Genomic DNA, 13,553 nt, shown 5'->3' on the forward strand with positions numbered 1-13,553 from the left:
CTGTTGCACTATATGCTAACTAACTTGTATGTAAACTAAAAAAAATATATATAAATTAAATAAAAATAAATAAAATAAAATGATACAATTCCTAGAAGAAAACATAGCAGTAATTATTTAGGACTGTAACTTCGATGACGGTTTCTTAGGACACCAAAAACAACCAAAGGAAAAAAAAATAGACAAATGTGGCATCAAAATTTAAAACTTCTGGGGCACCTGTGGGGCACCTGGGTGGCTCGGTCGGTTGAACGTCCGATGTCAGCTCAGGTCATGATCTCACGGTCGACTTCGAGCCCCACAGCCAGCTCCGTGCTGACAGCTCAGAGCCTGGAGCCTGCTTCAGATTCTGTGTCTCTCTCTCTCTCTCTCTGCTCCTCCCCTGCTCGCACTCTGTCTCTCTCTTTCTCAAAAATGAATAAACATTATAAAATAAAAAAAAAAATAAAAAAACTTCTGGGGCACCTGGGTGGCTCAGCTGGTTAAGTCACCGATTTTGGGTTGGGTCATGATCTCACGGTTTGTGAGTTTGAGCCCAGCATTCGGCTTGCTGCTGTCATTGCGGAGTCCACTTTGGATCTTCTGTCTGCCCCCCACCCTGCTCACACTCTCCCAAAAATAAATAAAACATTTAAGTTTTTTTAATTTTAAAAAAATTTAAAACTTCTATGCAAAGAACACTATCAATAAAGCAAAAAGACATCCCACAGAATGAGAGAAAATATTTGTAAATCACATTTGGTAAGGGACTTATATCCAGACTATTTCACAAACTCTCACAATTTGATATTAAAAAGACAACCCATTTAAATACAGGAAAAAAATCTAGACATTTCTCCAAAGAAAATACACAAATAGTCAATCAACACATGAAAAAAATATGTGCACATCATTAGCCATCAGGGAAACACAAATTAAAATCACAAGGAGAGATTACTTCATATCCACTAGGATGGCTACAAGCAAAAAGTCACAATAACCAGTGTTGGCAAGGATGTGGAGAAACTGGAACCCTCACACATTACAGATGAGAATGTAAATGGTACAGCCACTTTGGCAAACAAGTTGGCAGCTCCTCAATATGTTAAACACATTGTTACCATATGACCCTACAATTCCACTCCTAGATATATACACAAAAGGAAGGAAAACATACAACCACACAAAAAGTAGTACACAAAAAAAGTTCGCAGCAGGCAAACATTGGGAACAACCTAACTGCCCATCAACTCATGAATGGCTAAATAAAATGTGGTATAAAAATCAAAAAAGGAAAGGGGAATAAAGTACTGATGATACATGACACCAACGTAGTTGAACCTTGAAAATATTATGCTAAGTAAAAGAAACAAGTCACAGAAGACCACATGCTGCATGATTCTGTTTATATGAAATGTCCAGAAAAGGCAAATATATAGTGACAGTAAATTAGAAGTTGCCTGGGGCTAGAGAGGAAAGTGCTATGTGAAGTGAATGCTAAAGCATCCGACTTTTGGCGGTAGAACAAAAATATTCTGAAATTAGAATCTGATCATGGTTTTCAACTATGACTACACCAGAAAAGTTAATTATGTATTTTAAATGGGCATATTAATTATATCTCAATAAAGCTGTTCAAGTAAATAAATATATGTCTTTTTCCCAGATGGGAGAAAACACGTTTTTATGAAGATATGAATGATCCAGAAGGAAAAAACTAACAATGTAAGAGAGGACATTTTAGCAAAGTTCTAAAGTGAGAGTGCATGGAATCCAGCACACAAGTAGAAGGAATGGAATCAAACAGAAGCACAAATAGCTACCTCATCTGTAAGTAACAGGCAGGCAGCGTATATGGGTATAAATGCTCGTAGGTAGGTAGATGCGGTGGTGGGGGTCTATGGATGTTCTCCACTGACTGCTTCAATTTTCTCAGTGAAATAAGCAAGGTCATCACCTAAGAGTGGGCATGGGGAATAGATTTTAAGGAGGAGGAAAGAGGAGTGCCTGGGTGGCTCAGTCGGTTAAGTGTCCGGGTCTTGATTTCAGCTCAGGTCATGATCTCACAATTGAGGAGTTCAAGCCCCAAACAAGACGATTCTGTCAGCACAAAGTCTGCTTGGGATTCTCTCTCTCTCTCTCTCTCTCTCTCTCTCTCTCTCTCTGTCTTCCTTTATCAAAAATAAATAAACTTTAAAAAAAAAAAAGGGATGACAAGACAGGAAGATAAGAGTGGACAGTTATATGACTAGAATATTCAGTGCCATTTAGAGCTGGTCAGTAACGGAAAATGAGACCCTATGGGATGCTTTCTCCAGTCATATTTAGCTGCTAGGGTAGGGGCAGAAAGTAGCAGCGAGAATTGGATTTAACCAACACTTGGGTTTTAGCCAAGAGATTATGTCAAAGTAAGGTAGAGAAGGGAAGACAAGGGAACGATTATAAGGACTAAATGTGGGATTTAAGCTGAGAGGAGAGAAACTGGAGACAGGTAAGTAGATAGGCCACTGTATTATTTCACATGAGTACTTGAATTAGGACAGTTTAGTAGGAATGAAAAGAAGAGACAGGTACTATCTCCTGGAGATGTAAGTGACTGGATTTGGCAAATAGCAATAGGAAAAGACGTTATTTGAGCCAAAGAGAATGCAAATATTTCTAGCCAATGACACTGAGGATACAAAGCAATAGTTATCATTAAATGAGAATAGAAACAAAGAAGATTGGTTCCGCAAGAGACAGGTAATGAGCTGCAAGAAAGACAAGACAATGAGAAGCAAAGGAGAAAGGAAAAGATGTGAAAAGAAACATACAGCAAGAGAAAATACAATTATTACAGTATAGAAAATGCTTCTGCAGTATTAAAGATAGGTAAACTACGGTGTACAATTATATTCAGTTAGTTCCTGAGCTAAAAGTTTCATCCATTTTCAAAAGAGAAACTAGTATTAGAAGCTATTTATCTCAACATCTTCCCATCTACTTCCACTGTTACACGTTAAAAAAAAAAAAAAAAAAAAAAAAAAAGCTGTCCAAAGAAGTTAAGTGGTTGCCTAAAGTCACCAATTAGTGGTAAGGCCTAGTTTAGAATCCAAGTGTTAAGAGTCTCAGTGTACCCACTGTCCAGAATTACCACAGAGGGAGTTATTACATAAACCAATTATCCATCTTCCTTATGCTCAAAAATGTAGGCATGCCAGGGATGCCTGGCTGCCTCAGTCAGTAGAGCATGCGACTCTTCATGTCTGGGCCATGATGAGTTCAAGCCCACATTGGCATAGAACTTACTTCAAAACCAAAAAAAAAAAAAAAAAAAAGAGGGGCGCCTGGGTGGCTCAGTTAGTTAAGCATCTGACTTCAGCTCAGGTCATGATCTTGCAGTTCGTGAGTTCCAGCCCATGTCGGGCTCTGTGCTGACAGCTCACAGCCTGGAACCTGCTTCAAATTCTGTGTCTCCCTCTCTTTCTGCCCCTCCCCACTCACTTGCTCTCTCCCTCTCTCTCTAAAAAATAAACATTAAAAAAAAAATTTTTTTAAGATAACCTTTAAGAAAAAATGTAGGCATGCCCGTACTTAGAATTTTCTTCTCTTGGTTCTTCCTTCTGCCAGAAGGTACAGATCCTGCTGTTTTATGTAACAGAAGTCATATATGGCAACAACTAGCAAAACAGAAAGGAAACGAAGCAATCTATCCCCGAAGGAAAAAAAAAGAAGACAGTAAACTAGGCCCTGAGATATGTGACCAAGGATTTCTACCAGTAGCACCACACTTGCCCCCCCCCACACACACAGGTGTCCCTAATTCCTGTACTTCAATACCTACCAGAAGAAATTCTATTTAAAGCCATCAATGTCATTACCAGCTGTTGAAACCAGTGAGAATCAAGCTGCAGTAGGCATTTTGAACCATTACCTTATTTAAAAGGAAAGCATTCCCCATAAAGGCATACCAGTTCTCAATGATGAGCCAATTTTTCTAGTATTTTATGCATTAAGTTTTTAGAAGGTAGGCCAGGGAACCTACCCCACCAAGTTCAACATCATTTTCAGTAGGAAAATACATTTTGAGTTCAAACAAAAAATTATTTTCTATCTCATTTTTATAGCACATTTCAATTCAGACTAGCCAAATTTCAAGTGCTCAGTAGCCTTCTATCCTACTGCCAGCATACTGGCCCTGTCAGTATTGTAATGTGTCTTGGGACAATTGCTTTCTCTGAATTTATAATATAAAGTGAATATGTAAATTATTGTTAAAATATTTAATTGTTGCCTTCATTAAATACCTTAGTTTCCATTCAAACACAAAACTAAATATAAAAAGAAACATAATTAAAAAACAAAAAACAGGGGCACCTGGGTGGCTCAGGTGATTAAGCATTGGACTTAGGCTCAGGTCAAGATCTTGGGATCCCTGAGTTCCAGCCCCTCCCAGCCCCCATGTCAGGCTCTGTACTGACCACTCAGAGCCTGGAGCCTGCCTCACATCGCGTGTCTCCCTATCTCTCTGCCCCTCTCCTGCTCACACTCTGTCTCTCTCTCTCTCTCAAAAATGAATAAATGTTTAAAAAAAAATTTTCCCCCAAACAAAAAATCAAGACTTTCTAAATCTTATAGGTCACACATTCATTCTGCTAATGGATCTTCTCTCTTGACCTCATTTAATTCACCACACCCTTAGGCAACAATTTAGAAGCTTCATTCTCACAAATTTTTAACAAAATAAATATAAATACTACCAATTAACAAAAGAGTATCTGGACGGAGTTCTAACATATCACTTAAATCAATTATCCAAATACATCTAATCTGTTTTGGAAAATAGTCACAACCATTTAAAAAAAAAAAGTTTCTGATACTGTACTTACAGAAAAACAAGGAATTTTTAATTTTTTCATTATTTCAACAATGTTTCCAACCATGTAAAAATTCAGTGGAAATGCACGTTAAAATAATTTACCTAATAATTTTCCCTGTTTCTGACACTTTATCACTGCTCATCAAATCTAAGAGTTTTTTTTTTTAAGTGGGACTTACCTTTATTTTTTTATTTTTCAAATTTGTATTTAAATTCTAGTTAGTTACCATGAGAAGTATTTCCTTTTTCTTTTTTTTTTTAGAGATAGACAAAGCGTAAGTAGGGGAGAGGGAGGGAGGAAGCTAGAGAGACAGAGTGAGAGAGAATCTCAAGCAGGCTCCAGCCCCAGCAGTGAGCCCAATACAGGGCTGATCCCACAACCCTGGGCTCATGACTTGAGCCAAAATCAAGAGTTGGATGCTCAACCCACTGAGTCACCCAGGTGCCGCTGAGAAGTGTTCCATTTTAAACAGGCTTATATTTTAAATAGGCAGTGTTGCCTAGCTCTCCCTGAGACTATTCTCTTTAAGAAAACCTTTCCTTCACTGTGAAAACTCTACATTTCAAATTATAATTTACACGTTTATGTTTTATTTTTTCTGGATATATCTTCATGTAACTGTTTTAAATTCCAATTAGGTGAGAAATTTTTCAGAGACCAGTACTGTACCTTCTATCCTTCCATCTATCTCTAAAGACAGAACTAGCAAAATGGAAAGGGCAAAAGCTGTATGGAAAACAGTTGAGTTAGTTAAGCCAGTTCTGCCACTTACTATCTGGATGACCTGGGTCTCACATTCCTTATCAGTAAAATGGAAATTTAAAATAGCCATTTTGAATGTTATAGGAATTCAGTAATATAGGTAACACACATGGCACAAAGTAGGCAACTTGGTAAAGAGTACGAATACCACTGATAGGAATAATCTAAAGCTGCTACTTTTATTTTTTTTTTAATTTTTTTAAAATATTTATTTTTGAGACAGAGAGAGACAGAGCATGAACAGGGGAGGGGCAGAGACAGAGGGAGACACAGAATCGGAAGCAGGCTCCAGGATCTGAGCTGTCAGCAGAGCCCGACGCGGGGCTCGAACCCACGGACCATGAGATCATGACCTGAGCCGAAGTCGGATGCTCAACCGACTGAGCCACCCAGGCACCCCTAAAGCTGCTACTTTTAAAAAGCTTAATATATTTCTTGCTAGTAAAATCTTCCAAAAAATTGTATGAAAACTTCTTTTCATTCTTTACCAACATATTTTAACAAGTCTTGTTCCCATTTCCACCCCCCAGAAATCATATTAAAAAGACTACATATGGTGGAATAAAATATACCACCTCTCTTCTTCTCTTTCAACTACAACCAAATGCACATACATTCACAGCACTAATTTACTATAGGGTTGAATCATTTTAAATTGCCATTTTTACATGTCCAAACTGGTCAACTTACTGGCTGTCTCAAATGCTTCAATCTGAAATTTACTCGCCCAGTGAACACTTTAGTAATCCCAGGCTGGACTGCAGTTGCTGCACATAAGCAATGTTAAATGAGAGCTTTGAAATAAAGTGGAACATGAAAGTTCATTCTTATTTTAATGCTTTTACTTTGTACAAAGCTCTTCCTAGAACTAAAATGTTAATATAATACATCTTGAATGTATTTCTTTTTCTTAATTTTTTTTTTTAATGTTTATTCATTTTTGAGAGAGACAGAGCACGAGCAGGGGAGGAGCACAGACAAAGAGAGACAGAGACATAGAATCTGAAGCAGGCTCCAGGCTCTGAGCTGTCAGTACACAGCACAACACGGGGCTCAAACTTACAGACTGCGAGATCATGACCTGAGCCCAAGTCAGACACTTAACCGACTGACCCACCCAGGCACCCCAATCTTAAACATATTTCTAAGTAAAACCTGCAATATCTTCTGCAATTATTCTGCAGACTATGGAAACACACATCAGGAAGAGATGATCAAGTAAGAATCATTATATTTATATGTAAATCCAAGCATACAACTGAAGAATTGCAAGATCTTCAACAGGATGACTAACATTTCAAAAGTCAACAGTGTCTAAAACAAGAGACCTCTTGAGTGTCAGAATTAAACTAAAGACTCAAAATACAGGAAACAAATTATCTGCCAGAGAAATTCTGGGGAAGAATTCTCAACAAAACCTACCTCAATAGTTCTCAAAACTGGTTCAGAATAAAATCACCACAACAGCTACAACAAAAAACACAAGTGCCCTAACTGTAAGAGTGTAGGGCCCTAATAAAAAGTGTAATAAACCTCCCCAGGTGCTTCTCATATGCATCCAGGGTGGAGAACTCCTGTTTATTATGGATTCTTTTTCATACCCCTACATAAATCAAGACTAAATTTTGAGGAGAAAAACATGTTCCTAAGCCCAGTAAAGTTCCAGATAATTCTAGTCTACCAGAGAGTAGATTTTTTTTATTTTATAAGAAAACATCACCCCTACATTACCATGAAGACAACATTTATACCAAGGAACACTTCTCTCTCCTATTTAAAGTACTGTCATAAGATTTACTTATTAGAGGGATCATCAGCAATGCAGAACATAAAAGAAAATTTGTAGTATTCCACTAGGACCATTACTGATATTTCTTCCTGTTTAGAAAGATTTTTAACTTTCTAAATTATAAATAAAATACTAACAGTTTATTTTACACAAGTTTAACCAATCAACTAGAAATCATAATTGAAATATAATTCCTATTTAATTTCAATTTTAACATTCAAAAGTAGTCCAATTAAGACAGTCTTACTGTTCTAGAATCCGAGAATGGATTATATTCATCAAGTCCTGGTGGAACATTTCTTGTCACTTGTGTAACTGATGGGTCCTGGAATAAAATTCAAAGGAGAATAAAAAATTACTTATCCTTTAAGGCACAATTTTGATATTTACAAAGCATTTGTTCCATCTGTATTTCTGGTCACCCAGTGAAGCTAACAGGAAAATAAAAAGATTATCACATTTCCTCACTCTCATCCCAACAAGGTTGAAATTTATACCCTCAGCCCTCACACTCTCAATGAAAAAACTGGGTTAGATGCAAATCAGGTGCTGGCTATTATGTAAAGAATGAAAATAGCTATGTGGAGGTGACTGCACAAGAGCACCTTAGCAAACCTTGGGTAAACCCACCATCCCTTCCTTTAGGTTCCACAGTTCCCATATTTTTAAAGTTATCTTCCATCAGTTTTCCCTACTGCAGATATAAGTACCACATTACAAGTCAATGTCATGTACAGGCAACATCTATAGCATTCAAGATTAAGCACCATTTACATGTCTTATTCTACTCCAGTATTTTCACTTGACTATAGTTTACTTTGTCCTGTTTCTCCTTTTCCAAATGTAATACATCACCACACTATCCCAACTTTTCAAATCTTTTCATGTTAGGCTTCCAAATAAGTCCCAAAATATTAGTTAATCTACTTCTCTTGTGAATTTAAGACACAAACATAATAAACATCTCAACAAAAACCAACTGCATAATTAATGTGAAAGGCATTTGCAAACTGTAATACAGCCTCATTGGCCTTTACATCCCTAATTCCAAACTTTGGCATGCATCAGAATCAAAACAGATTGCTGCAACCGACCTCTAGAGTTCTGAGAAGGGGCCTGAGAATCTGTATTTCTAACAAGTTCCCAGATGATGCTACTTGCCACTGGTTGGGGAACCACTGCTCTCTTGTCTATACTGTACTTTTTCCAATCCATCTTTCTCAACACAGTCATCAAAGTTACCTCTCAAAAAGGAAAAGCTGATCTTGTCATTCCCCTCCTCTATTCCTAATCTATTTCAGATTCTTTAAAGGCTCTCCACCAAGACAAAAGATAAATTCCTCAAAATGAGATAAAAGACTTCTGACCATCTAACCTAGTCCCGAACTACCTTTCCAGCCAGACTCATCTATTCTCTCTGAAGGACCTTCCTCTTGCCAGGTCCTTCACTCCCTACCAAATCAAACAAGATATTGCATAAGGAGCCTTGAACTTGGCAAAAAGTGTAAGGATAAATTAAAAGTATGGCACAGACAAAAAATAAAAAAACTATGCTTGTTCAACAATAAAAAAGGAAGGAGGGGATGAAATCACTCTATTTCCCAGGGTTGTCCTCCCAAGTTTACTCAAAAATGTGAGAAGCAGGAAGATTATCAAAAAAGAGTGTGTGCTTCAGGGAAAAAAGTGAGAAAAAAGAAACATGAATATTTTAATCAAAATTTTCAGTTTGGCACTGCTGTGGTTACCTTAATTCAGAAGAGGGTTTAGGAGGGCGAGTGGCTGGTTCAGTCAGCGCAGCAAGCAACTTTTGATCTCAGGGTTCTGAGTATGAGCCCCACATTGGGTGTAAGGATTACTTAAAAAAGTAAAAAAAATTTTTTTTTGAAAAAAAGGGGTTTAGGGTCAACAAGTGGAGACTTAGCAAATCCTAATGGTCCAGATGCAGTCTCGATGCATTCCCCTCATCCCTACCCACAAAACCAGGTGACCTGGGAATTCTCCACAACATACTCTTCCTTGGCATTGCTTCCTGTGGTTGAAATACTCTTCCAGGTTGGGTCACCCTAGCATTCTCCTCTTCCTTAAAGACTCAAAAAAACACTTCATATGCTAACTAATAAAATCCCTGATACCCAAGTCAGTACAACATACGCTTAGTGCTTTCTCAGAGCTTGGTATTCATCTCCATCATCATTTATTTCACTGAATCATGATGATCTTCATACAATTCCCTTTTCCCAAATTAGACTGTCACTTCTTTGCATACAAAAACCACAAATAGGTGTTTTTTAATTTAATCATATGTGCCTGGTAATACTGTTTGAGTGATTATTACAACCCCCAAAGAGAAAAAAAAATCTAAAGACTAATGCTTCAAGGGGCGCCTGGGTGGCTCAGTCGGTTGAGCGTCTGACTTCAGCTCACATCATGATCTCACAGTTCATGAGTTCAGGCCCCGCATCGGGCTCTGTAATGACAGCTTCTGAGCTGTCTGAAGGACATCTGAAGGAGTCTGCTTCAGATTCTGTCTCCCTCTCTCTCTGCCCCTCCCCCACTCACGCTCTGTCTCTCTGCCTCTCCAAAATAAAGAAAATGAATTTTAAAAAAATTTTAAAGAGTAATGCTTCAGGATAGAGTCAACAGTAATAACCAAGAAACACTTTCTGAAAAAAAATGTGCATAAATATGAAGCTGGTTCAAAAATTTAAGTGAAAAAATATTTGATCTCACTCCTAAGAAAAATACTAATTAAAACTACCCTGACCTAATCATTTTTCACCTATCAGAGTAGAAAAAATCTACAAGTCTGACATACTCTAATGACAAAGGTGTAAGAAAATAAGAATTCTCATATATTATTAATGGGTACAGAAATTGTTACAACCTCTAATGGAAGGACAGTTGGCAATAGCTAGCAAAATTACATCTACATTTTTACTCTGACCCATGATCTCACTTCTAGGAATTTATTCCAAAGGGCAAAATACTATTTGTAATAGCAAAAGACCAGAAGCAACCTAAATGTCTACCAATAGAATAAAGTTGAATCAACTACGGGACACGGACATGATAAAGTACTATGCAGTTAAGTATTACACAGCTGTATAATGGTACAAGGAAATCTATGTGCTGCTATGGAATGAATGAAAAAGTGCAAAACAATATAACTAAAATGTTGCCTCTTATTGAAAGAAAAAAATTAACATGTAACACTAAGATGTTACCTCATATTTCAAGACAAAAATTAATGTGTATGTGTTTACTTAAATTTTGAACAAGATGAAAAAACCAGGGTACCTGGCTGGCTCAGTCGGAAGAGCATGCAACTCTTCATCTCTGTGTCATTGAGTATGAGCGCCATGTTGGGTGGAGATTACTTAAGTAAATTAAACTTAAAAAAAACTTTTTTTACATAAAAAACAAGTAAGTAAAATTTTACTTATTTAAATGCTTATTTGTATTTTTGAGAAAAAAAGAGAGTACAAGCAGGGGAAGGGCAGAGAGAGAGGGAGACAGAGGATCCAAAGCAGGCTCTGCATGGACAGTAGCCAGCCCAATGTGGAGCTCGAACTCACAAATTAGGAGATCATGACCCAAGCTGAAGTCAGACATTCAACTAACTGAACCACTCAGGTGCCCCAGTAAATAAAATTTCTTAGTAAGATGAAGAAGCCAAAAGCTACTAATATGAATGATTATCAGCAGATGAAGATAAGAGTGATAAGAGACCATAGGCTTGGAAGCCAGACTTTGCTGAATGTACCTCGTTTTACAGTTTTTACTTTGGAACCAGGAAATATTACATAATTAAAAAAAAAAAAAAAACAGGGGAAGTATAGAGTCAGAAAGATAGATCCTGTTTAGCCAACATTCATGCCATCAATGTCATTCTTTCAATGCTAGAGGTACAAGGAGTCCAATGAGTCCCAACTCCCATTTTCTAAATACACATAGCCAATTATCAAGGGTCCTAAAATTCACAAATCCTACATAAGGTATAACTTAGCTCCAAAGAGACGAATGAAATCATTCTTCCAATTTTCTACTTTTAACTCCAATAATGAAAATGTACTTGGTTTTCTTCTAGATTCTAGAAGAGATTAAATCCAGGCTGAGTTAATTGGCAGTTTAACAAAATCATTGTGTCAAGTTAACTGAGTTCACTTCTAGTTGGTCTGGAATTTCTCCTTAACATTAAGGATTAGGTGACAAAGCAGTAGAACATGTACCAGATTTGCCAAGATTTAGGAAGCTAAAGAACTATTAACTCTGAATTCTTAATTAACCTTTCAAATTAGTTTTAATAAACGTAGATAGTGTTACAGAAGTTGTAGTCTCTGAACTAGAAGAAAACAACAGAGCTGAAGTTTTAATAATGAATAATCTTTTAAAGCCTCTACATGTCTAGCACTTACTACTTCCAATCCTTGTTATGATCCTCCCTGATGGATGGTACTATTCGATTTCTCAGAGAAAGAAGCTATGACTTTGAAAAAGGTCAAGAAACTTCCTGAAGGGCATTTAGTGTATATCTGAGAGAAAATATATGCTAAAAATAAAATTTACCACACCCACAACTTTATCAAGAAAGACACAGGTTGAGTTCATTGTTTATTAATGATTCCAAACCTTTGGCAGGAAAATGTGCTTTCTTTTCAACACAACAAAATCAAACTGTTTCAAGTGCTAACTTGGTTGCCTCTACTGCAGTGGTTGTCAAACTCAGTACAGACTGGAATCACCTGGAGGGCTTGTTAAAACCCAGATTACTGAACCCCATTCTAAATGTACCTTGATGTCTCAGATAGTGTCTGAGAATTTGCATTTCTAACAAGCAAAACAATCTGAAAGAGCCTCCTTTTACTGACTTAAAATAATATACTACACTTCTATGTTTTATTAACTTCCAAGAAGTGTAGACATTCTTTAGAATTTAAATATCCTATTTGGATCTGACTATCCATAAATATTAAATTACATAAATTTAGTTAAGCCAAGGCTATTCTACTAAACCCTCCACACACCATTTAACTTCATAGCTATATTTCATTAAAAATCAAGATGCATTATAAAAATGTTTTTCAACGAGAATAACTAAGATTTCAAAACTAGCATAATTAGCTTTTTTATATCTTTAATTCAGATTTCTTTACCAAATCCTCTAAGGTAGTGTACCTTCATTATATTTCAAATGATTTCATCCACTATGGATTAAATTGGGCAGTTCTCCATCACTCCACACATAACCTCTCAGGAAGATTCTAATATGGCAGAAAGTACGTTCACCTTCAGCTAGATTCTTGAGAATCAACCTCAGTATCCTGCTTATTCTTTGTACCATTCTCAAGCTAAATAGTCTAACATGAAAATAGCCTACATGGATGACTGTGTATAACCATATATTATGTATCCACTTATTATATCTGCTAACACTTAACAGGTTTGAGTTTCAAGATTAACGTTCAAAATCTCACGTATCTTAGGTACTTGTTCTGTAACAGAGTACTTGTCTAGGATTTAGAAACTCCTGGCAATGACTAGACTCTGTGAACTTATGCAAGACACCTAAACTGCCAATTTTCTTATCTGTAAAATAGGGGAAATTTTTGATAGATGATTGTCCTGATCAGTCGCAGCTCTGAAATGTTAGGCTATATATTTTTAAGTCTTTACCATCTGGAAAGCTGACTGCCTGTATTCAAATCCGAGTTCCGCTAATGAAAAGCTATAAACTTTCAACAAGGCGATTCATATTTCAATGTGACTCAGTTCCTTCATCAGTAAAACATATCTGTAGCTCATGAACTACTATATATAAAATGTTTAATTCTGTTCCTGTACATGGAAAATACTGATAGCTAAGATTGTTATCATTACCACTACCAATAATTAAGGAAGAAACAAGCTTTCTGTTTATGATTAACGGAGATATTAAGAATGCATAGCAAATCATATATAACGAATAGGCCAAAAAACACCTACAGCTGTCTTCTGAGGAAAGCAACCAGACATTCTTTGCCCAACCTTTGTGTCAAGTGACCCTGTTATCTTCACTATGTGTTAAAGGATGAGGAATTGGCCTCTGTGACAATTTTTAGAATTGGACATGAGGAAGTCTGGTAGACCCCAACAGAAGTGACTCTATATTGGATAATGCTAATCAA

The 13,553-nt window shown here is 36.7% G+C and overlaps 1 protein-coding gene across 1 annotated transcript in view; it reads right to left on the reverse strand.

The window, feature by feature from the left end:
• SCAMP1 (secretory carrier membrane protein 1) overlaps window positions 1-13,553 on the reverse strand; it is a 129,365-nt gene that overhangs the window by 98,599 nt on the left and 17,213 nt on the right. The window contains exon 2 of the mRNA XM_078448685.2: window positions 7,637-7,714. Coding sequence (XP_078304811.1) covers window positions 7,637-7,714 — 78 coding nt within the window. The remainder of the gene's footprint in view (window positions 1-7,636; window positions 7,715-13,553) is intronic.

This window comes from Panthera onca, chromosome A1 (assembly GCF_046562875.1).
Source record: "Panthera onca isolate mPanOnc1 chromosome A1, mPanOnc1 haplotype 2, whole genome shotgun sequence".
Lineage (NCBI taxonomy): Eukaryota > Metazoa > Chordata > Mammalia > Carnivora > Felidae > Panthera > Panthera onca.